At 34.9% G+C, this 25,692-nt stretch overlaps 2 protein-coding genes across 2 annotated transcripts; one reads left to right on the top strand and one right to left on the bottom strand.

Moving 5' to 3' along the window:
- The first annotated feature begins 1,923 nt into the window (after nt 1-1,923).
- On the top strand, nt 1,924-3,508 carry LOC147064599 (3-oxoacyl-[acyl-carrier-protein] synthase, mitochondrial). The gene has a single exon (XM_085957389.1). The coding sequence runs from the start codon at nt 2,106-2,108 to the stop codon at nt 3,441-3,443; it is 1,338 nt and encodes a 445-aa protein (XP_085813515.1). The 5' UTR covers nt 1,924-2,105; the 3' UTR covers nt 3,444-3,508.
- Nucleotides 3,509-10,528: 7,020 nt separating this feature from the next.
- On the bottom strand, nt 10,529-25,626 carry LOC147064598 (gametogenetin-binding protein 2-like). The gene is made up of 6 exons (XM_085957780.1): nt 25,446-25,626; nt 24,919-25,109; nt 12,986-13,129; nt 12,660-12,897; nt 11,455-12,402; nt 10,529-11,144 (listed from the first exon to the last, which is right to left on the bottom strand). Exons 1-6 carry the CDS (start codon nt 25,533-25,535, stop codon nt 10,965-10,967), a joined length of 1,791 nt encoding a protein of 596 aa, XP_085813906.1. The 5' UTR covers nt 25,536-25,626; the 3' UTR covers nt 10,529-10,964.
- Nucleotides 25,627-25,692: the final 66 nt, after the last annotated feature.

Below are 25,692 nucleotides of genomic sequence, written 5' to 3'. Positions count from 1 at the left end.
AGAAGTGATTACATGTTATGATGTTATAGAGCGAATGAAAAATAATGTCCCAATAGAAAAGAAAATAAAGCCATTGCAAGACAAAACTAACATGCAGAAAAAGTATTGAAACCGATAAAACTACACCAAAACAAAAAAAAAAACACGAACCCATGTCATCGGAACATCATTTGTCATGGACATCAGGTGACGAAAGCGAAGATAATATGCAAGACTATATTAATGATTTGCTCGGCGATGAGGAAAACGATCCTTCAATTAATATGCTTAATATATCAATGTTTGATCAGTTTGATGATACTGCAGTTGCATCTAATTCAGAAATGTTAGAGATTGGAAAATGGATTGTAGTACAATTTGCTACAAAAAAAACTGTGAAACATTTTGTCGGAGTTATAATAAAACTTGAGCAAGATGACAGAATTCTGACAAAGTTTGCAAGACGATTAAAAAAGAAAACGAAACTATGTTTTCATTTCCAAAAGTAGAAGACATTTACGAAGTGAAAGAAGAGGATGTCATTTGCATATTGCCTCAACCATCAACTGGACGAAGAGGCGAAATAATTTTCAAAACAAAAATCTCTGGTTACAATATTCAGTAGGTACCTAGTCATGCAATTTTAAATATTGGAATTCGAAATAATTAAGTTAGAATAGATAGTTTTGTAAGTAAGCACTTAACTTGAATAATTGTAAGTAGGTACAGTAAAAACCAAAGAGATTGGACTCCTCCCACAGTCTAATCTCTTTGTAAAAACGAAAGAATGATTCGAGAATGAGACCCAAAACGTTACTTGAGATTTAATGTTTTTGTGTATTAACTATTATTTTTTCTTTTATATCTTACTCTCTATTTGTATCCACATTTTATTTTTGCTGATTGTTATTTAATTTTGTAATAATACGAAAATATATTCAATTTCATCAACTGTTTGTTAATGCTCACTGTTTCGATCTAAAAAAATAATGTTTTACCCTGTTAATTCTTGGTGAAGCTATTATAACATTTCAGATTTAACTCATTCTTTCGTACACTTATTCTCACGCCGCACACAATCGACAAACCTCTTCATCGTTTTGATTTTACTGTAAGTGCTTACGTCTTTGTCATGTAAGTACTGACTCTTTTTAGGGTTACTCTGCATTCCTGTATTGTATACTTTGTATTTGTGTTCTTTCGAGACGAATAAAATTATAAGTTAATCTTCAAAAGCCTTTGATTGATTTACCTACCACTCCTGTTGCTGAGATAACCACATTAAATAATTAAGTACCTACCTAATAAAAAAAACGTCATTTTTGTTTCGGGACATCACTAGCTCTACATACATTAGTATGACACACTTACCCCAAAAAAAATGATAGAGATCATTTTTGTTGAAAATCTATACAAAAGTTTTAATTTAAGAATCAATATCCATTAAATGATATATTACCTTTGTATGCATGTAATACGTTATGGTTTTGAAGAACTTTTGGAATAATGGTGAATTTAGTTACACTTACCCCAATATTGGGGTAAGTGTAACAAACTGACTAGTAATCAAAAAATATTGAAATGTCGTATTATAGTAAGATATACAGTGGGTTCCTTCTGTACATATTAATTGTAATGATATTGTAGATCATATGGTAAAGTTTTCAACTGTTTAAACATACCTATTCATCATGAACTAGGTTGAAATTCATATCATTAAATTATATGTCACACTTACCCCGACAGCTGTTTTTTTATTTTAAGAAATAGCTTCGGAGCTAATTTACCCAACACATAGATCTTTTTACTAGCATATAGAGAAAAAAATAAGGAATGACACGGTATTTAAAAGTCATTTTTGATAAAAGCTACACATAGATGGTTTTGCTAAAACGGTGTCGATATTTTACTGAAAGTTTTTTTAAGTCTAGCAAGCTCTTTTCGATGCAGCTGTCAAATCAAAATCTTTACATTATAATTATCTATGGTCAAATATCAAAATAGTCAAAATAAAAATATAATAATAAAGGAAGTTAGAGTAGCCGTTGGGTGTATGTAAAAATCAATGACAATACTGTATTTTATTTCGTTTAAAAAGGTTCTTAGATTAAATACTTTATATTTCTATGATGGCAGTATCTTGGACTTCTTTGTCATCTAACCTTCATCGAGCACCGAACATCTTCCTCAGTAGATCTTACGCATCTAGGAGGGTTGTTATAACGGGATCCGGGGTGATATGCCCTGTCGGTTGTTCAACTAAATCGGCATGGAAAAATATTCTCCAAGGAGTTTCGGCGATCGGGAAACTATCTGACGATTACCAGAGCTTGCCATGTAGAATTGCCGGTCTTATACCTAGAGGCGATGGGATTGATGAATTTCAGATTGATAAATATTTTAGCAAAGGCGCATTAAAGACTATGGCACCTGCGACTGCTTTAGCATTAGTTGCCACAGAGGAAGCTTTAACGGATGCTAATTGGAAACCCGAAGAAGATAACATGAAAGAGAGAACAGGTGTAACATTCGGAATGGGAATGATTGACTTGAGCGATGTATGCCTCACAAATGATCTACTAAAACAAGGGTACAATAAAGTAAGTCCGTATTTTATACCTAGAATTTTACCCAATATGGCTGCCGGACAAATTAGCATTAAATACGGTTTCAGGGGGCCTAATCATGCAGTCTCAACGGCTTGTGCGACGGGCGCACATTCTGTTGGAGATGGATTTAGATTTATAAAATCAAATGATGCAGATGTTATGGTCTGCGGAGGGGCAGAAGCGTGTATAAGTCCTTTGGCAATTGCTGGCTTTTGCAGATTGCGTGCTTTGAGTACATCTTATAATGACAACCCGAAAGAAGCGTCTAGGCCGTTCGACAAGTCTCGCGAGGGCTTTGTGATGGGAGAGGGAGCAGCCGTACTAGTTCTAGAAGAATATGAACACGCAGTCAAGAGAGGAGCCAACATATATGCAGAAATATTAGGCTACGGGCTTTCGGGGGATGCGTCACATATAACTGCACCTCGAGAAGACGGCTCAGGAGCTATATTATCAATGTCCAGAGCATTGAATGAAGCAGGCTTAAAGACTACTGATATTGGTTATATAAATGCCCATGCAACTTCAACCCCTGTCGGAGATGCGATCGAGTCTCGTGCCATAAGTACTTTATTTAACAAATCAGAAAATTTTGTTGGAGTTTCTTCAACAAAAGGTGCACACGGACATTTACTCGGAGCCGCTGGAAATTTGGAAACCGTCTTTACAATGCTGGCATGCATCAATGGTGAACTCCCGCCGACAATTAATTTATCTAATTCGGATGATGTCATGCCACTGAATTATGTTCCTAACAAAAAACAAGACTGGCCATCGAAATCGAGACGGATAGCTTTGAAAAATTCATTCGGATTTGGTGGAACAAATGCAACATTATGTATAAGCTCCTTGTAACATTATATAAAAGTTTTATTGTACAGTATATTTTAATTATCGAAATAATAAATTGTTACCATGAATGAATGTTTTGTTGTTTTATATATTTGGAGGGTTATTAATTCAACCAGTCTTTTCAGTACATGTTATGAAATTGCAACATTGTAATCTAACCATATAGCATCAGACGAAAACACTAAGCCGCTGAACAAGAAATTACATTAGTTTATTATTTTCACTTTTTTATCGTTAGTGCTGAAACTGAAATTTGATAATCTTATATTATTTTAAGTTCTCTGGATGTCCAATTTGGTTGCTGCTATCAAACTTGAAAAACACGCCGCTGTATCAACAATACTCTGAGAGCATATAATTATTGAACATTCTGTGAGGTGTAGGAAATTGGCAAGTCAAGAACAATTTCATTATGTTAGTAGGGAATCCAATCCCGAGCCAAAATCTTGATCCCGGGATTACAATTTGACGATCCCGGAATTGGCTTTTTTTTCAATAGTTAACCCAATGCTTACGGGGCGCACAAAATTGTGTTTTTGCTAATTGCTTTTCAAATGCAAATTAACACGTTAATTAGAAAATTAATTAAAAGGGCCCGTAAGCAGTGTTAATATAAAATTTTTATATACACAAATAACATTGATAAAATCGGTCAAAAATAAATCTAGTATAATTTAGAATATTTATTGTTAATAATTGTGTAAGATCAATCTATGTGTACTTTGCCAGACCCAGGATTCGAACCTGGGACCCACGGTGTTATAGTCCAAGTGGCTGACATCCATTTCTCGTAAAAAACAAAATCTGTCAATACAAACCTCTACTCTGTGAAGGCCCATATGATCCTATATGGATCGAACATGGTCGAAAGAAGAAAAGAAGTTTAATCTTGGTAATACGTAGGTTTAATGGAGTAAATAATATAGTTATATAAAATAAATAATAATGTGAAAGTAACAGTTTTATTTATTTATGAAAAGATAATAATTATAATAAGATTATTTCTAATATTTTTATGTTATTAAAAGTTTTTTTTCTGTTATATTTTATTTTCCATAAAACTTGATAAAAAAAAATTAATCCCGAAAGTTTCGGGATTATGTTTACCAATCCCGGGATTCATAGGTATCGAAAATAGTTCGGGATCCCGGGATTGGAATCCCTATATGTTAGTAAGGAATAATTTGATTCAACGTAGAAGTGAGAAATAACAATGTTGATTTAAATTAAAATCTTTCTAAATGGAATAATAATAAATAAGTGGAAATATCTGTGAAAGGTAAAAGAATGCAGGGTCTCGACACTTCTTTGCGTAGATTGTCCATTGAATTAAAAGAAAGTATGAATCTTTTGAATGACATAGTCATATCTGTATAAAGAGATTAAATATTTCTTTGAATTTTCGTTTACATAGTTAATAAATCTTGACTTTAAAAAAAAAAACTCACTTTATTATAATATTTACCTATTTTGTTTCCTGATTCATTTACAAATTAAATTGACATTAATTGAAAGAAGAGTATTTTCTCCTTTACAAAAAAGATCGTGTAATTATGCAGTCGGAGCGAGTACGCCAAAATGGCAACACATATCGCTAGCCTACTATTGGTTTGTGACACAGACCAATTCAAATAACTTCAATAATCAGCGGGAAACGAGCACTACATGTACACATGCTTACTACTACGATTGCGTTTGGTTTAGAAACAAACTTTCTGTTGGGATATTATTATATTCAGCTATATATCTTATAAATAGTGACTTTACATGGCATTTATACACCGTAATGCTTCATTTTACGTTTTTGTTATGTTCCATATCCACAAAATGCAAAATGTTTTTCGTTTTTGTGGATATGGAACAAATTATGGATATGGAACAAACCAAGATAATAATATGTTTTCCTATTTTTGTGCTACAACGCGCGTAATATTTCATTGTTAACGTCTTTTTGTCAATAATAATATACACATTATAGGTCATTATATTTATCATTAATTGCGATAAGAAAAATTGTTACAATAAGAATAATAAAATACTTCATCTTGGTAAATGATTGAAAAAGGACATAATGTAAATTATAATACAATATCATCGAAAAAATAAGAAATATAAAGGGAAATAAGGCAATTGAACGTTTCCAAAATTAATTTAATTTTTATTGCATACTATGCAAATAATGCTTTGAAGAAATCCTTATCATTTTGTGACTTAATTTCAACGATTTTCTTGTTTCCTGTTGGAACATATTTTTTAAAATAGGAATTTGAGGTAAAATATTGCAATTACTATTTTCATTTTGTAGTGGAACCCATTTTTTTTCTAGAGCTACTGGGAGGGATAATTATTATATTATGACAAATCAAATTTATTTCAATGAAGTTATTATTGAAATCCATCTTCCATTTCACATTTGACAGAAGAGATTGTTTTTCGTATTTTAAATGCTTTAATTTTGTGAATTGAATATTGGTAAAAGCATAAAAGGCTGCAATGACGTGGGAGGTAATCGAAAAAATCAGCCTCTAACATCTGTAAAACTTAAAAAAAACATTTTTTTTCTATGAAATTTTCAATGTACCTTAGTACCTACCGAATCAATGAAAATGGAGAATAAACCTCCCAATTTATTAGGAAATGTTCAATTATGCAATGAGAAGTATCTACCTCTTGTAATGTTCCATGCCCAGGTTCAGAAAACTTTTGTTCAATTACGTTAATATTTGAAAATACCTATATCAAGGAGAGCAGTTGACATAATGGAATTTTTATTTAGAGGTACCTACACATTTTTATCTCGCCACAAAATTATTAAGTACTTATATGATTTATGGTTGGAATGTCACGAATGATCTGCGTCAGTATTTCCAAAATATTTCCAGATCTGCCATTCAGGAATTCGTGCCAAACACAATCGTATACAGTTTTATTTATATTGCAATAAGCTGTAGTTTAGACTTATAAAAAAAATTACACGTTTGCCTTTGGAAGAGAAAAAAACATTTTCCAAATCAAATGTTATCAGAAATTCTACGGGGAGATGGAGAAAATCCATTATATACTTTAAAACATCTATTTATAATAATACAAGACGAATCACAAACAAATTAAAGCCAGTCAAACGTTATGCATGACGTAACTAAATGTCACTATGACTAAATAAACTGACTAAAATTACGTATTGTTTTGTTCTTTGTCCACATTCTTCCAGATAAAATGCGCAATGCCATTGGTCGAAAAGGATATGGCACAAACCAATACAACTTATAATATAGCGTAGCGAATTAATACTATTGTTTTGTTCTATATCCGGATATGGAACAAACCAATGCAATCTTTTGTATTATTTTTATGGATTTGCAACAAAAATATACTTAAAACTAGTTTATTTCAATATTTTTTGGTCTTTTGTCACTGGATATGTAACATAACAATACTTAATGATCGTTTTACGTAAAAAAGTTTTTTTTGATAAAAGTGGTCTGTGTCACAAACCAATACTAAGGTAGCGATATGTCTGTGCCAAATTTTTTCATTCATTTGATCGAAGGTTTTCTAGTAAAATTTAAAAAAAACATTGTTTGGACTCGAAAAAGCAGTCATCACAATTACATAATAGTTCCAGTGCTCGAAATGGAAAATTTCACGAACAGGAACGCTCGACAATTTTCCAAAAATGTGTGGTATTAGATATAATAATATCTGTAACATAAAAATATCTTTTAGTTTTACATGATGTACTTTTTTCATCATCATCTTCGCCCAATACGCTATCGGCTATAACAATTAGTGGTAACATTAAAAAATACATTAATAATTATACAAATATATATAACTAAACGTATATGAATCTGATTGGAGTGGGAAACATTATTAAAATACATAAAATAATAGACAAACTAATCACAATTTCCCATTGGTTTCGTTAGCAGTTTGAATAAAAATATGCAACTAAGGGTGGATAGAAATATGAGTGAAGATACTTCGGTTTAAACAAAATACATGCCGCTTTTTTCAAAGCTCTGATTTTTCGTAAATTCGAAATATTTTGATTATGGTAAACTATTTTTAATCAAATTAAAATCCATCGGATACGAAAAAGCAAAGGCATATTAATTAAAAAAGTATGTAATACGCAAGATTTACAAATGTAGCATTCTTTATTAAATAAGAATCAAAACAACCTCAGAAGTGTAGGTACATACTATTAGAAAAAAATATTTACATCATGTGGACATGTAGGATAATTTATTCTAATAGGTTTCCAATGTTATAGAAATTGTTATATACAGGGAAATTTTTCATATATTTATCTCATTGGATTCTGATTGATTTATTTAAATATTTTTATTTCGTATTGTACCTTAAACATTACAAAAAATTTTAACATGCATACGATGTTCACGAATATGTATCTATATTAATTATGGAATTATTTGATTTAAATTATTAAATGTATTATTATATTAGTTTAACCATCAAAAACACAGTTCATTCAACCCAAAAAATATCCATATAAAATTAAAACAATAAAAATATATGAGGAAATGATATTTATTATTTTTGTCACTCAATGTAAAATATTATAAAAGATTAGGATAAATAATTATTATCTGGCGATTCCGTAACGTTGAGTAGGTAGGTAAAACAGCAAATACGTATGTTCTGGTCACAGGGAAAAGCATGACTGTATTTACTATTTAATATGAAATATTTGACACCCTTTGAAATTATTAAACAACAATTTAAGCTATTAAATACCTACAAAGAGTTTTTAAACGATGTCAGAGCACAAGTTTTTCGGAAATTTAAAAATTTAGCAAAGCAGCTGCAATAGTTAGATTTTTTCATGTATGCAATAATAATTATTTAGAACCCAACCCATCAACCTTGGTCAATCCAGTGCTGGATGAAGGCCTCCCTTATTTATTCCATCTCTCTCGGTACCCACATAGTTTTTCACTGCAAAGTATTTCCGCTGAACTTCATCAAATCATCAATAATGTAAGAAATATGAAAAATAAATTAGTGTAGAGCAGCAAAGCATGGGGGTTAGGTAATGGGAAACCAAAAAAACACAACATAAAATGATTAAATTTGGAAAAATAAGGAGTCTAATTTTGTCGCTTCCTCTGATGAAAACGCTTATCATTGGCTGCATACAATTTAATATTGGTAAACGACCAATGAACGACCCCGATTGCATTATGAAATACAAAAACTATGAACGCGTCAAACCCATGTAAATTTCGCTAACATAATAATATGATAAATGGACAATTCGGTCAATTATGGTTGTCTCCATACAAAATTTAAAGTTTCATTACAAAAAACAATTTCCTACCACTGCCGTATTGATCATAAACGTGCTCAAGAATTTCAACCCTCGGTAGGACAGATATAGTATACCTATCTCGGTAGATACTTAGGTAGGGCACGTAGTTTTATTCACACTATTTTTACTATGTTATTTTTGTGCAATATTTAACAAATTAATTAAGTCATTTATACAGTAAAGGTAATATATTATGTATTTAATGTGTTTCATTTAAAAATTTAAAAGTTCCAGTGTGCATTATAACTATTACGTTATTAACTCACTATATTTTTAGGCATGTACCTTAACCTTAACTGTATTAAAATAATATGTATGAACTTGCAAAAAAAAGTGTCTCGTTTTATAAATTAACACTACAGCAAATCTACATTTAAATGTAAAATAACTTCCAACCTTTCCTTACAATCATAAAAACCTTTTTTTTTCCAAATACATTATTGTCCCATACCTGCCCTGCGACAATGCAATAAATCTTACTCAGCCCCAGTGCATTTCTTTGTATACAATTTTATTGCTTTATTACCATTGACGCAAAAGGTTCTGTCTATTGGTGCATTCAAGGCCAAATTCGTTGAAAACAGTATTGTCTTGAAAAAGGTTAGTTCTCAAATACGTTGTCTTACACTTACTCTATCACTATTTCAAAAAAACTTAAGTACATTATGTACGGGTCATAGAAAATTCAGTGGTTCTAAACCAGTAAAATTATTTTTTAATAAAAAAAAATATTTATGTTTTTGTATCTATCAATTCATTTTCGTAAATTTTAAATCTAACCCGGAACGTAATAATATTAAGTATGACGCTTGAGGATTTTACTAGACGACTCGCTGTCCTTCGGATATTTTACGAACCGGAACGCCATTTTCGAGGTTTTAACGAACAGGAACGCCATCCTTGGAAATCCCACGAACAGGAACGGCGCTCCGAGCGCTGAATAGTTCTCCCAGTACAATTAAAGAGGATATTTGGCTTGGATTTAGTACACCAAAAATGATCATTTGAAACAACATAACAATATTATGTATCAAAATCCTGACCTTTGTGTCTGCGATGAATTATGGAACATCTCACATCTAGTGTACAGCCTTAAATTGTAGAATTAATCCCCAACTTTCAATATCGTTAATTGTGATTTTGCAATGTCCGTATGGCGGTGGACCTCGGTTGCCTGATGCAGACTCCTCCAGTTGAACACTCTTACTGGTGACAAGTCTTTGTAGGCCATCAAGTCACCGGAGTCGTGGTCTTCCCGTATTCAGATTTCTTGCTGAATATTACTTTTAATGTGAGGCGCTTTGTTGTTGCTTGTTCATCCGTATGTGTCACGTGGTTGGTCCATCGCAGAAATAGCTAATGTTATAGCGACGTTGCCAGATGCCATCCTCGTAGATCGGGCTAAAGATCGTTTGCAGGATTTTGCGCTCAAACTGTGGGTTTTGGGAATCACTGTCAGTAACTCCTAATGTCCATGTCTCTGATCCGTAGCACAATACTCGTTCCAGCAAGTACTATAATATCATCATCCGAGTATTTTAGCACTTGCGGTCTCGCCGGATCAAATCCGGCATCTGGCAAAATGAAATTATTCTTTTTTCGACATGTGTTGGAACCATAGTAAGGACTGATGGGTTACGCACATAATTACCAAATACCCATTTCTGAAAAAAAGAGTGGAGGTCCACTGGGTTTGGAGCGAAAATAATGGTATAAATATAATTAATAGTAATGAGTATAAATAAATAGACGTGTGTGGAATATTATAGAATGATATATTTTAAAAATCGATTACAAACATGAGAATTAAAACATGTAACATTTTTGAAATATAATAATCTGGGTCGTATTTTACTCGCAAATTTTAATCAACGATACCTTTCGATTGCATTTTTCAAATTACCAAATTATTCAACAAATATTGTAAAATTAAAAAAGTTATAACATAAGAAACCAGAAGACCGAAAGAGCATTTTTAATACTCAGCAGGCATCATTAAGTGATTAAAGCTCTAATTTAACGTAAATCCACAAACTTCTGTAGGAGAATCATTTGTACGCTAAAGATTATTACCAAAAATGAATATGTCGGCCAAACAGCGAGATGCGTATGCTATAGTAAGGATGTTAACAAATAAAATTTCTCTGGAGAAAGTTTACAGAAACATGTCAATAACCGAGCGAAACCCGCTAATTTGGGACTCTGAAAACATAAACATGCTGTGGAACGTTATCACATAGTTGAGCAAACTTATTTTGTAATTTCTGGCGAAGCTCCTGACGTTTTTCAGTGATGTTATGCCGAGATTTGAATTCCATCACATCTTCGATTGGAATATAACTCCCGTCTTCGTCGGATGACCCAGAGTCCTGTGGAGTAAAATATATCGTTATTGTAAATTTTAACATGAATCAAAACACACATGTCATTCTCACATCAATTGAAAACTACGCTCCATGTTTTATTGTTAATATTATATACAATACCTATACCAGACGCTTGATGTTACAGTATGTTCTGGTAATATTGAATATCATTGCTATGTATATTGTGTCTAATGACTACTCATGAAATACTAAATAATATATAGCGAGTTCTTATAAAAGTACATCTACATTTACCATGGTACAAATATTTGAAAGGCCCGCAACACTGTTGGATAATAATATTTATACTCACAAGTAACATGTCTTGCAGTGATAGAGTGAAGCCGGAATTTGCGAGAGTATCCGTCTTGGGCGTGTCTCCCGTGCAGCCGCCCCTCTCGTGGTTGCAGAATCCTTCGGAGCAAGCCACCTCCGAGCCTTCCGGAGAGCTAGGCAGGCTGCACGAGCCGGAGGCCGTGTCGCAACATCTGTTGTTATTTTCGGAAGAGTAGCCACAGTCCTGGGAATGCTCACTGGAAGACCAGCCGCCCTCTGCCGCTAGTCTTTTGGTGAGCGCCTGCGCGGGCAGAACCTGCGTCTGCACACTCTGACAGGAATGGCAGGCGCCGTCCGAGTCCTCAAACTGGAGACAAGGTTGGGCATTGTCCGTGGCCGGGTGCACAGGCGGAGTCGTCCCCTGCTCTAAACAATTCTCACACTGGCATATTTCCGCTTCTCCGGCTTCTTCATTGTCCCCGCCCTTGTTCAGTTCGGACCGGCGATCTTTCTTCTTGCGTCTGCGTAGTTTTTTCTGCTCTTTGCGCTGTTGCTGTGCTGCTTCTTCCTTGGTGATCTCGTCATAGAGCAGTTCGAGCTTGGTGACACCGCACTTTCGCTCCACGGCCGTCTCGAATTTTCTGTGAAGGGCATCGATCGCCACGGCCGCCAGGACTTGACAGGTGCCCTCCTCCTCCCTGAGGCGCAGGGAGATCCGGTGGAGCCGCTCGTACAGACATATCCCTAAGCAGATGAGGACTTCCTCCTGAGCGATCTCCAGAGTCTTGGCGTGCCTCTCGCGGTGGCTGCCCAGCAACTCAGGCTCAGCTCGCATGATGAGGGTCGTGACATACTCCGTGTTGTCATCCACGTGGAGGTGTTGCTTTGGGACACATTTGCGGATTCCATCATAGAGGGCGGCCACGTATCCCTTTTCATTTGACGATTTCACTTCTTCGACCAGCAATTGATACGCGCGAATGACCTGTAAGGAGATAATGTGATTTTTCAAAATGACTCGACACAAAATATATTCTTTCACAATGTCATAATATGTAGCCAGAAGCCATATTATAATTATTATTTAAAGTAAAAATAGATATAATCGTATGACTACTCGTGCGTATAAAGAAACTATAAATTTGGACGAAGATAAACAGATGAAATTTTTATTAGGTATACTGTTAACTATTAAATTTTTCGACTCACTTGTCGATAATAAATTTATGTATTATGAAATACCTTGGTCCTGCATTCTCCGCAGAAACGGTGTTTTCGTAAATAATTTTCGAGAGTATCTTGCAGGGTCTGGAATTTTATGAATGTGACTTCTTTCCTGCACGTCTTGTGCATGCATTCCCAAACGTCCCTCCACGTGCCGCTCATGATGCGGGACCGGTTCGATTCTAAGGAATGAAGCACGCAACGCCGGCTTTTCTTGGATCGGGGCTGACTGTCGACCAAGCACTGCAGGCGGGAGCTTAAACATTTCATCAACATTGTGAACATTTCAAAGTAGCCGTAGACCATCATCTTATCGATCAGAGAAATTATTAATCAAGACATACCTGTGTCCGTGAAGCAATGTGCATAAGATCCGAGGAAATGATAGCATTTCTTTTTTTATGGTGAGGATTCCTACTGACGTAATGATTAGAGGATCCAAAGTAGTGTGACCAGACTCCATCAATTGATAAAATAACCTCTCGACACTGAAAACATTAAATGGTAAATTAAATCATAAAAATAAGGAAATTTGTAATCCGTTTCGCACTGATCATTGATAAATTCAATTTTTCCAATGTCAGGATTCATTCTTTCACAAATATCTCATCCCACATGTTATAATATAATATATTATGTAGGTGGGTACCTTATTACACACCCCTACTTCATAGAATTGAATTGTTGTAGTGCCATAACTGATGATGATTACTCATTGTGCCTCAAGGCCTCTTGTAGTGTTAAAAAAATACATCTATCGAAACCTATACTTCTTCTTTATTAAGCCTAGTACCCACATACGTTCTTGTTCGATCGAGCATGTTGACTTGGAAGCATGCTCATCGTTGCGTCCACAGTCGAGCAACTCGACACAAAGACGCTGTGAGGCCACCGTCGCACCGCCAAGACTTCGACCATGAGTGAGAGCAATGCCACACGAGCCTTGCCGGTGCGTCCCCACTCCCTCACTCAAATTACCATTACAATTACCAACAAAAACCATTGAGCCAGATGGTACACACGTTGAGACATGTTGGAGTGAGCGTAAAACTATCGAGCAAGAACGTGCGTGTCTACTTACTATTAGATTTTACACTACATACAAATTTCAATGAAAACTTCAAAATACTTCAAAAATTAATTAAAAGTAATGGTAATTATAGCTACCATTGAACGTTTAGGATAAAGTTCTATTTAGTGGCGATTATTTCGTCGCCCCAAAAACAAAAGGGCACTTGTGCATAAATTGAGTTTTGAGAAAAACGCATTTTAAGTGTTTTTGGAGTGAAAAAAAATCGTGGAGAGGTTATTACTTAATATTTTGAAATTAAATTTGGAACACAAGTGACCTAATTACTCAAGATTGAAATGCAATTTTTATTTTTTTTATAATCTGTCAATTTTTGATTTTTAAGAGGTTTTAAGTCACATGTTACCTTTTTCCTATATGCATTTATTAATAGTTGCACATAATTTGAAACAGTTATTCATCATCTACTGAGGTTTAATACTTAAAATTCAAACCAGTGTTTTTAAATTGGTATATAGGTTTCACTTCATAATATTTAAGTAAAAATGAATATTTGTGTTTTTTTTAAATATTTTTTTATTAGTGTAAGACAAAGAATTTATGAAGAACATCATCATCATCATCAGGGGCACGACAACCCGGTGTGGGTCTTGGCCTCCTCCACCTGTCCCTATCCAGTGTGGCCGCTTTCCAATTCGGTACCCCCAGAATATGGCAGTCACTGGCAGCTCCATCCAACCAGCGAATCTTTAACCTGCCTCTTCTTCTACGCCCTATTGGATTGCTGCACATCACTCTCTTTGCCGGTCCATTGTCATTCATACAGTGCACATGACCTAGCCATCGCAGTCTCCCAATCTTGATTGATTGAACTGCTCTGCAATCTTCGTATAGCCCGTAGAGCTCAGCATTATATCTTCTCCTCCAATGGGTGCAGTCCCTGATCGGTCCATATATACAGCGGAGAATTTTTTGTTCAAAAATGTTCAGGGCTCGTTCATTTCGCAGAGTTTTCCGATGTGTAGGTGAGCACTGGCTTTACAAGTGTCTTGTAAAGAGTGCTTTTAGTTCGGCGAGATAGTGAGGGGGGCTTAAAATGTCTTAACAGGCCAAAGTAGCATTTATTCGCAGACATGATTCTCTTGTTGATTTCTTCTGTAATATCATTATGTCGAGTTACAAGAGAACCAAGGTATATGAAACTGACGACCGTATCAAACTTGTATGCACCAATATCTAACTTTGGTGCGCCTTCTCGTGGTGTGACATAGACAGGCATGTATTTAGTTTTTGTCTCGTTTATTAGTAAGCCCATTCTTTTGGCAGAGGCTTCTAGTGCTGTGAATGCCTTTTTCAGCGCCAATTCTGATATGGCAATGATGTCGATATCATCGGCATACGCCAACAGCTGCACAGACTTAGTAAATCTCGTGCCGCTGCCACGGGCATCAATCTTTGCATCTCGTATCGTCTTTTCTAGCGCAATATTGAAAAGAAGGCATGCCAGAGCGTCACCTTGCCTGAGGCCATTCAGTGATATAAATGGCTCGGATATTTCCGCTTGAAGCTTCACCCGGCATTGTACTGGTGTCATTGTCACCTCTACAAGTTTAATTATTTTCGTTGGAATTTCAAATTCTCGCATTGCTTCGTATAACCGGTTTCGATTAATGCTATTATAAACTGGCTTAAAATCGATGAACAGGTGATACGTATTAATATTGAATACAGTGGTCTTTTCTAGAATCTGCCTTAGAGTGAATATTTGAGTAACACATGATCTCCCTCGTCGAAAACCTCCTTGGTAGTGCCCGAGTATTCCTTCTACAATGGGTTCTAGCCGCTGGAATATCAGAATCGACAACAGATGAAGAACATGCATTACAAAATAAATATAAACAAAGAAATTAAGAGCTGTTCAGTCATTATTAAGTTTTAAGTTCATTATCCTCAGAGGCATCCGGTTCCAACAGCCCGTCAGCTATAGTATTGCTTTGTCGCAATCCTTCCCAAAATGCATGATAATTGCGAGGAATAACTCCATCACTGCACAATTTCAGAAGGTCTTGCAATTTTAATGGGTTTATTGGAATTTCTTGATTGTATTTTGGCATTAGAAAGTTTTCGGGTTGTGTTGAGAATGCATGCCTTCCTCTCTTTCTTGGAGTACGTGCCGGAATCTCGATGAACTCTGTTTCGTCATACGACATCTTAATGAATATTTTTAGCGGTTCGTTTTTCAGACATCGTATCCATTTTATTTTCATCCAAGATACGTTGTCCATGTTACCTTGGCTGGTTTTAGTTTTTAGCAGTTTTAAATCAAAAATATCCCTAAATTGCAATTGAAACACACTCAACGGTTTTTTACGCCTGGGTAGTGTAGTCAGTGTAGGCCATTCTTCTGGTGAGTAAATAGAAATACCCTTTTTATCTTCTCGATACTACTATGTATATTGTATGCTGTTCACTTCCAATTGAGAATGACCAGTCTCCAGGAATTTAAGGTCGATAGTTTCCAACGTAGTGTTTTTCACAATATACAATAGTAGAGCAGCTATAAAGCGATTCCTATTTTGGCCACCGCATGAGCCAGAAAAAAGGGAAACATGCTTAACAGAATGCGGGAGGCTTTTCAAATGAGTGAATAAAGCTGTTCCAACTTCATCAGAACCACGATGACCGTGACTCTAATTCCAAATGCAGCAAAATCCCTCTTTTAATGCTTGGTCATGAATGGTAAGATTGAATGTACCAAACTTTCTCGTGTAATAAAAACTAGATACTTGTGAGCATGGAGTATTTATAGAGGACCGCCTGTAAAACAAAAGTGAAAGATTTAATGCTGTCATCTTATAACGCTCTAGTTTTATCTTCATCTTTTGATTTGCGAGCGTCCACTTTACGCTTATTGTGATCTTCCGAAATATTTATTTGGGCCTCTTTATCCGCTGCCAACATGTTTATAGTTTTTTCACAAATTTTACAAGTGCCCTTTTTCCTGCAACGAAATTATTTTTTTTGTACAAAGGCCCTTACTCACTTTTAAATAATTACACTTGTTACCTTTTCCTATATTATTTTTGTAAACATTGCACATAGTTCGTAAAGTCGTGTACATATTACCTTTTTCCTATACATTAAATGAAGATCGGTTTACAAATACACAAGTAACCTATATTTTCTTGCTCAATTGTGAATTCATGGGTTACGAAGAAAACTGCATTCATAACTCAAAACCGTCAAAATTGCACATGTGCCCTTTTGCTTTTGGGGCAACGATTTAAAGGCTACCTTCTTAAGAAAAATATTTTTAATTGCATATTGACATATTTATATAATCACTTGATTATTTCATATTCTATAAATATAATTTAATTTGCCAACAATTATTGGTGTCGTATATGTAGAAATGTATTAATACAGATTACAAAACAATCTCCAAATGTTTAAAAAATATACCTACTACCTATACGCCTTGATGTAAATAAAGGATGTATTATGCGTGAAGGAATTGTGATCTTTTTTCGTATACGACGTATATGGACGTAACCTGATCAGTCATCGAATTGTATGAAATATGGTAGGTTCTATAGCAGAGCTTAAAACCTTCGCGCATAATATTGCTCTATGACTGCACTTTGTGTGAAAAAATTAATAATTAGATAATTAAAAAAAAATATTTCTATGGCTAATCGCATATTAAATAAAGATTTTTTTTTTAAAACAAAAAGAACTTGATCTAATGATTTTTGATGTGTATAAATGTTTTGATTTTGATTTAAACTCATCACTCAATTTTATTTCATCAGTGAGTTTTTGAAGTTTCATTGTCGTTGTCATTAGTGTGTACCTATTCATTAGTAGTAATATCGTATTATCTTCTTATTTCTCGTAGGTATACCTGATAAATGTGGTCTTTTTCTCAGATCTCCACAGCCTACCTCTTTCTAAAAGTCACCCTTCGCCACTGATACATACATACATTTTATTCCAATATTTCCTTATACGTGATCACATTATTTTGTCCTCTTTGAAATGATTGCGGAATCATGTAGTCGGAAAAAGTTTGCCAAATTGGCAACAATTATCTCTGTGCCACATTTTTTCATTTGTTTGATTAAAACATTGTCATAGAATTTCATAAATATTATTAAAAATTGCCTCAGCAAAAATTACAATTGGTTGAGATTGAGACCAAAAATGATTATTCGAAATATCATAACGATTTATTAATGCACTTAGCATTTAGTTTTTTACAGTAGAATTCCATTATACAAAATGATAATATTATATTAAACTACCAGAGCCAGCTGGCTGCGGGCTCCGTAGCCGCCGGTAAACGCTGATTGTTCAATACAACAGCGAATCAGCTTGGAAAGGTCTTCGTTCAACTGTGGATTGATACAAGCTGACGATGATTCCGATGAATTGCGATAAATCTTTTGAATATTTTTAGGTATTATTACATGGTTACTAAAAATTAAATTAGTCAGTTTGACATTAATTTTTCACTTATGAGAGGATAGTTTTATTTTTCGGATATCTAGATTGTTGCAGTAAAAATATACATTATATTTTTTCGACAACGCATAAACCAAAGGATTGGTCAAAAGCTAACAATTATTTCTCCTAAAAGGTTTTTAAATTCAACTTCCATTCTGTGATAGGCCATATGCTTGGAGCGAAAATGATAATTTATTTTTAAATCATGAATAGTCAGGAAAAGGTAGTCCCTCAAACACAGGGTTACCCAACTCGTGGTACGAATTTCACAGTCCTGTCATTGGTTATTTGTCAAATATTTCACACATATTTTTGACATAATATACAGTTAGTTAAATGTGCATTAAACACAGTTGATCATTTCTTCTCCGCACAATGCATAAAAATCATAATACGAAAATAAGAAATCTTCGAGTCATACTGCGAAAAATAAGGTCAGAATTTCCAGTGTTATCGATCGCCTGACACCTTTACATGTTCATCCAGCCCGCTCACGCAAATACATTGCTGCTGTACAAATAAAAATAGACGAAGAGCCAGAAATATTGATTCCAATAAAATTGCACCAACTTGGCCTCGCATACGGCTCTTTATAATGAATTTTGCATAAAGATCTTCACCTACACCCAAATAAGATCCAGCTCTTATTTATACCTACTAAACCTTGCTTTCGTAGATGAAGCTAATCTACAATGCCGCAAATTTCGTAAAAGCGGCGATGCTTTCGAATTTAAGAGTCTCGTTAATAAATACACATCAGACGCAGATTCATGAAAATCTAATAAAAATTATATTTTTAACAACTCAAGTCACATGATTGTGCTGGAATCGATTTTTGCATAATAATTATATGGTAGGTAGGTATACTATCATGATAACCATTTACTTTTATTTTTTATATTGTAATGATTATATTTATTCAACAACGTTTATTCAGCATTCGGATTATCCGGCCATAATGTAATATTAATTTAAAAATAAAAGAAATAATATGAAAGTATGTAATAGAGTTCAAAATATAGGGACTACTAGGGATATCTAGCGACAAAATGCGAAAATTTATCGTTTATTTGACAGTTAAGCGCCCATAGACATCAAGAAGTGACCATAGAGGAAAATATTTTTCTGTTTTTACATAAAGAATACTTGTTTCAAATAGACGTACATGTACAAACACCGTTATTTGAATGGAGCATTATGGAACACGGCGGCACCCGAATATACAGATTCGCAGGCAAGTGGGTGAACACTCGACAAGTTTTATTACGGCAATAAACGGTTCTGGCGTAAGATGAGACCGTCATAAACGGTTCGTTTTGACCTATTTCCATTGACGGCCTTTAAGATAGAAGTAAAAAAGCCAGTTTCCATACCCCAAGACTTTGAAAGTCAGCTTTGGTTTATGACTTAATGGCAGAAATAAAACTAATACAACTCAAGAGACACAAAATGCCAGCCAGAATGTTCTTAAATATTACCAATATTCATTGAGTGCATGTTTCGTTTACGTCACAAAGGTTAATGCATATTATGATAGACGTAACCATTGAAAAACCACATTTTTAACATGTGTTAAAATTTATCCCATATTACCCACACTCGAGAACTTTATACTTTCTTATAGCACACCCAGAAGGTAGCCCACTTCCCCTATTACTGTGTTTCCTATATCCACCTGTACACTGAGGAAAAGTCGGTAAAGAAGGTGGACAATGTGAAATAATTCAGTTACTGTCTACAAGAAGACTGTACCCCAGACCATGTGATTATGATTAAAATTAAGATGGCAAGAAGCATGTTTGATGAGACATATAAGTTTGGGCACTCGATAGATCGCGATCAGATGTTAGATCATACCCATGTACTGGTCTGTGGGGTTGAAGTCTGGACATTAAAAGAAGAAACCATCAGATGATAAGAGGCTTTTGAAATGTGGCTGTATCGACGGCGTACAATGATGATTGCCTGGTCTGATCACATTACAGTAGTGAAGAGTAGAGACAGGCTGTGGTAATCTGACATAAATGGTGCACACTATTCATAGGCAGAGTTTAATTGAATTTAGAAAACTAACCAACCCCACCTGCGATTTGTATTCTAAGTTTAATGATGATTAACAAGCCGTGCACTATTTTTGTAGGATCTCCACAACCTATGTCTATTTTTCATCGCTGTCACATTACCAATGAGGTTTTAAGAGTCAATAAGTCAAGTGGTGTCATATTTTTTCAACTCTCTTGTACGAGAGCTTACCTGTTTGATTTCTGGCTCTGAAAATGGCTCGGATAATTCCTACATTACATTAATCTTTGACTATTGACTTTAATATTAAAATATAATAGTTATAGTATTTGAATTTTAAAATAACGAACCAAATACTGTATTGAAAATAATGTTAGTTTCTACTCATCAGCAACATCTTCTTGGCTACGTGTTGTGAACTAACAAGCTCCTCCCATTTAATAGACAACAGCGCCTAGAAGCGTAGCCAAGAACATGTTGCAGAAGAGTAGTCACACGATTAGAAGACAAATTAGCCCCACGAAAAAAGTCCGCATCGACAAACAAATGGCCCAGTCAAAACAGCCTCGATAAAACTGTTCACACCACTATTTAATACAATATGCCTTATTTATTGACTAAATATGCATTTTCAAATCTCTTCATAATAATATATAAACACAGTTAGAAATATCTGAAATAATAACACAATACAATTTTAATAGTAGTGTGGGCTATTTTGTATTGAAATTAAATGAATAGATATTTATATATCGTCTCTGTTCTGGCAGAACACACTAACTGGAGAATACTAGTTTCGAGTAATTTGACTTTGAAGTTTTTAAAATGAATCGTAAAAATGATGACTTTAATATAAAGACTGTTTATTTATTAAGAAGGTTAAAGTAAAAAATAAAGTAAAATTTTCTTTTTTTATGTTTATTTTCTTATTTGTTTATAAAAAAACGAATTAGTGTTTTTTGCCAGAACACATTTTGTCTTTTTCAGCGGTACTGATTACACTAAGTGTTATTTAGTGTTTTCTGCCAGGAGAAAAATGCAGAATATTCTAAAGCCATTGTCATAGTTTTAGGGAAAAATTTTAGTACGTAAAATTATCTAGGTATTTTTATAAAAAAAATGAGATAGATACATACTGCAATAGTATATTCTTATAGAGCGTAGAGATTATAAGTAGGTACATGTGTAAATAATGACAAGTAGAAGACATTAATAAAGGGAATTTCAGAGTAACTAACATTGGTGGAAAAGTAGCATCGTTAGAGTCATCATCAGTCTGAATCAATACACTGCTGGATGAAGCCCTCTCCAAGCTGATTCCACTTCTCTCGGTCCTGTGCATGCGTTGCCACGTACTTCCGTAGTACTTAACCATTTCATCGATCCAGCGGCCTCTAGGTCTATTTTGCGGACGTTTTGTACCTCTTGGGTACCACTGGATGACTACATTTGTCCATCGGTTGTCCTTTTTTCGAGCTATGTATCCAGCCCATTTCCATTTGTGGTTTTTAGAGAACACTATTACATTGCAAACCCTTTTCTTTTTTTTTCGTTTTCTTATACAATCATTCCGCTTTTTGTCATTTCGCGATATACCCAGCATGCACCTCTCTATACCACGCTGTGCTACTATAAGTTTCTGGGTCTCTCCTTTACTTAGGGTCCATGTTTCACACGCACTTGTGATTACGGGAAGTACACACTGGTTTAACATTTTGCGCTTAAGGCACGGGTCATTTTTGAAGACATTATTCAGACGGTCAAAAGCTTTTCACCCAGCTTCACTTTGCGAACAATTTCATCGAATATACATCCACCTACAGACACCTTGTTGTCCCAGAAAATATCAATTGAGTTACTGCATATGGCTATTGCAGACGAATCATAAAATAAATTGCATCTCACATAATTATCACGAAAAAGTGTTTCAGCAGTGGCCATGTGCATGTAGTCAAGTTAGGAGGTGATTCGTGAAAGGCATGACCACTTCTACGACTGGAAACATGACTTTCCTGGTTTCCTATTGCCTCCGGTAGATATATCACAAATGAAACAACTGCGTCTTTCATGTTAGAAGAGTCACGTGAGCTTTGTTAGTAGAAGCACATATTGAATTTGTAGTTAATTCGAACACGAAGTTGGGTATACAGAGGGGTGAAGCCCATACGGTCACCACCTTTGGCCATGAGGTTCCTACTATGAAGAAGAAGAATGATGCTAACACCAAAGTAACCAATAAACTGACTGGATACAATGGGACCATGCCTACATTCTTGACAATGGCCAGCGTTAAATAATATACAAAGTCATACTGCGTCTCTCATATACATACGAAACTAAGATGCTCACACAGTGTAATTGTAGTTCCAAGTTAAGTAGTGAGGAGTTGGATTCACGACTACTTCCGATACTGCTACCGTGACTTTTCGTGTATTACTTGCTATCGTCTTAGGTAGACGAATTACAAAATAGACCGTGTAGGTATATCATATTGTGCAGGTGAATCAGAGGTGCGCTCGCGGTGCCCATCGAGGATGTGAGGAGTGAGAGCCACGTCGACTCCTTGGCATGGTGCTATATCTTTTCGTGTATACTATCGTCACAGGTAGACAAATCGCAAAACAAACTTTATATGATTCCGACGAATCCGATGTACGCAAGGGATTCTCATCAAGTACAAAGTTACGGAGGTGAGGATTGGGAGTCACGACCACTTCCCGATCTGGTACCATAACCTTTTGTGTATACAATCATCTCAAGTAGACAAATCACAGAAGAAAGTATGTCTCTCTGATTATGTATACGGGTTGTTAGGTAACGCAGCTGGTAATCTTTTTAATGTATTTTATACATCATGGGCTTGTTGTCGATTTTGATTATAAAATAATACTTGAATAAATAAAAGGACTGTGAACATTAAAAGCAATATTTATAATTGCTAATCAGGCTCTGTCAATCTCTCAGATCATATTGTTGTAGAATGTAGAGAATATAGACACTAAGTCGCTTGCCAGTATAAGTTGAAAAGCAAAAATGGTTCTGGCAGAAAACACTAACTCAATTAGTTGTTATTTCCAGGCAACATTTCGTAATTTTTCATTTAGTGCGTTTGCACAAAACTGTTATTAAGTAAATGTATATTTTATAAAAATTAGTGTGTTTTTCCAGACGGTAAAGTTTGAAATAAGGAACATTTTGGTATAACTAACTCAATATGTCATTTTTTCGAATTAGTGTTTTCTGCCAGAACAGTGACGATATATTTACAATAGTTGTGTAGCCACGATGTTTTAAGGGCACCCCAACCTATCGCTAAGGCCAAGGGCAGTGTAATGTTCTACAGTTGGTATTCCCCGAATGGTTTTCTGCGGAACCCCACGGTTAGGTGTATTTTTAGCAATTTTTGGTATTTTTAAATAAATCCACTTAAATTGTCGGCCTCGGCATCACATTATGAAGCACTGATCGTGACTCACTTTTGTTATAGCCAAGTCACATGCAAACCTTCGCCATATTGGATATTTATTTTTATTAATCAGGGAAACACTAAAAATAATTATAAAAAGAAAATTCTCATGAAATAGCGCCCCGCAGGCGACTTTTTTACTATTAGAGCAAATTTGTGGAGTGTTTATCTTAATTACACTGGTCGACCCGCCACACCGGGTCCCGCTAAGCCTGAGCCCCCAGGCTAGAGCTATGTCAGCCCCCCCCCCCTTGTGTATATTAAGTCACATCTCTCTGTATTTTTATTTAAAAAATTGATAACACTTATTTTATGTCATGTCATGTCGTGAACGCTTTGAATTTGTTATGTTCATTATATGTAAAATAAATAAATTTGATTTGATGGCTATATATATCAGTCTATTGCCCAGATTCTAAAAGATTGTGTAATTCTGGGGCTATAGGTACAGTGTGACTTCTATATCAAGTTTTCTATGTCACCACAGTCATTTCTAGAACTAAAACCCTCCCCGCATTTGCTTTCCTTTTACTACAATCCTCGGGCCCATAATTCAGTGTGTGTTCAATATCGCGTGGAGTTTCATTAACGTTAAAATGCCTATACATTTGCAGAAGCAGATGAAGAGCATTATTTCGAATGTATATTGTGAGGAGAAACAGAAGAGAAAGCTTTTAATTCCTATTATCCTTCCTTGTAATCCCTAAGTTTCTGCTATAACAAAAACCACATGACGTAACAGTAACAGCACTCTGACATACAAGTCTTGTTATAGAAGCTGGTCTATAGATCCTTTTTGCGATTTTTAACATCTTTAGTGAACCTAAATTTCAATTGAAATTCGCGTATCTCCGATGTACATTTTTTGTTAAAGAACGAACAACTCCTATTCTCATAAATGTTTCGAGAAATCTACAAAAATCAAGATTCTCAATTCCCACAATGAATGCTGAATCCCAACCTACGGCTGATATTCTGACAGTAATGATGGCATCAACCAGCATCAACCATTTTGCATTTTGTGCGCACCTTTTAATGTTGGTGGTGACATCACATATAGCGTTTACTTTTTTTGTTGACATTCATTATTTAGTTGATCAACGGGTAAATAACTTTTAAGAATTTGTGATATTTCATGCATTGGGCTCTTTGACGAAATAATCAGTTGTAGAATTGACTCCTATAATATGAGTGTTCGCATGAATGTTGACATAACAGTTGATTATGATAATAAGAGAAATTTAAAATAAAACCTTCTTCTGCATCCGACGCATGGAACAGTCTGTCCCAATATAAAAAGCAAATCATCACATGTCACTTCAAAAGAGTCCTTTATCTCCTCTGGACTAAGAATACTGTATTTGCGAATAAATTCGTCCAATTCTCTGCCTTTGACCTCCGGATTGTCACATACAAGACCCCTAGTATTGAGGTCCATGATCATCTGTTGAAATTACAAATTGTTGAAATGAAAATAGAAAAAAATGAATGACGTATATACACAAAATATTACTAGCAACGCTTCAAATTCATGAGTAATGCATTCACAACTTTCATAAAATAGATCGTTGTATCAACCGATTGGTATTACTATCATCAAACATCTATAGTCTAATCAATTACTCAAAATTACGCGTAGTTTATGAAAAAAATCTCTAAATAAAATCACAAAGCGTTTCGCTTATCATGTAGGTCATTTTAACATCGAAAGTAAAATGGTACAACCAAAATAATATTCCGTGTAAGGCGAATGTCAAAGTGGAAAGACAATTTCACTTACTGTTAGATTTTCATTGACAACTAGGGGAAGCTGTCGTTGTTTTATAACAGGATCCTTTTCGGAACGATAAATGTCAACCAATTTGGCCATTTTGATATAATTTCATTAACTGATAAAGTGCAGTTTTCGGTAGCAGTTATCTGATTGACGATTGACTAGTTCTAGTACAAGTACCCGACACACGAAAAATAACACGTCGTGTTGCTACTAGGAGAACGACTTCCGCTATTGGCCAGGATCATGCGAT

Source organism: Rhyacophila brunnea, unplaced genomic scaffold (assembly GCF_057557595.1).
Source record: "Rhyacophila brunnea isolate RB1 unplaced genomic scaffold, BYU_Rbru_1.0 scaffold_7, whole genome shotgun sequence".
Taxonomy (NCBI): Eukaryota; Metazoa; Arthropoda; class Insecta; order Trichoptera; family Rhyacophilidae; genus Rhyacophila; species Rhyacophila brunnea.
The sequence above is the reverse complement of the archived record's forward strand: the minus strand, read 5'-3'. Positions and strand labels throughout refer to the sequence as shown.

Excerpts from the sequence above, each read along its gene's own strand:
- LOC147064599 (XM_085957389.1), top strand. The coding sequence starts at position 2,106 with ATGATGGCAGTATCTTGGACTTCTTTGTCATCTAACCTTCATCGAGCA.
- LOC147064598 (XM_085957780.1), bottom strand. The coding sequence starts at position 25,535 with ATGGCCAAATTGGTTGACATTTATCGTTCCGAAAAGGATCCTGTTATA. Across the intron at positions 25,110-25,445 it reads TTGTCAATGAAAATCTAACA|ATGATCATGGACCTCAATAC; the intron begins GTAAGTGAAATT and ends TAATTTCAACAG. Across the intron at positions 12,403-12,659 it reads GCGGAGAATGCAGGACCAAG|GTCATTCGCGCGTATCAATT; the intron begins GTATTTCATAAT and ends ATCTCCTTACAG.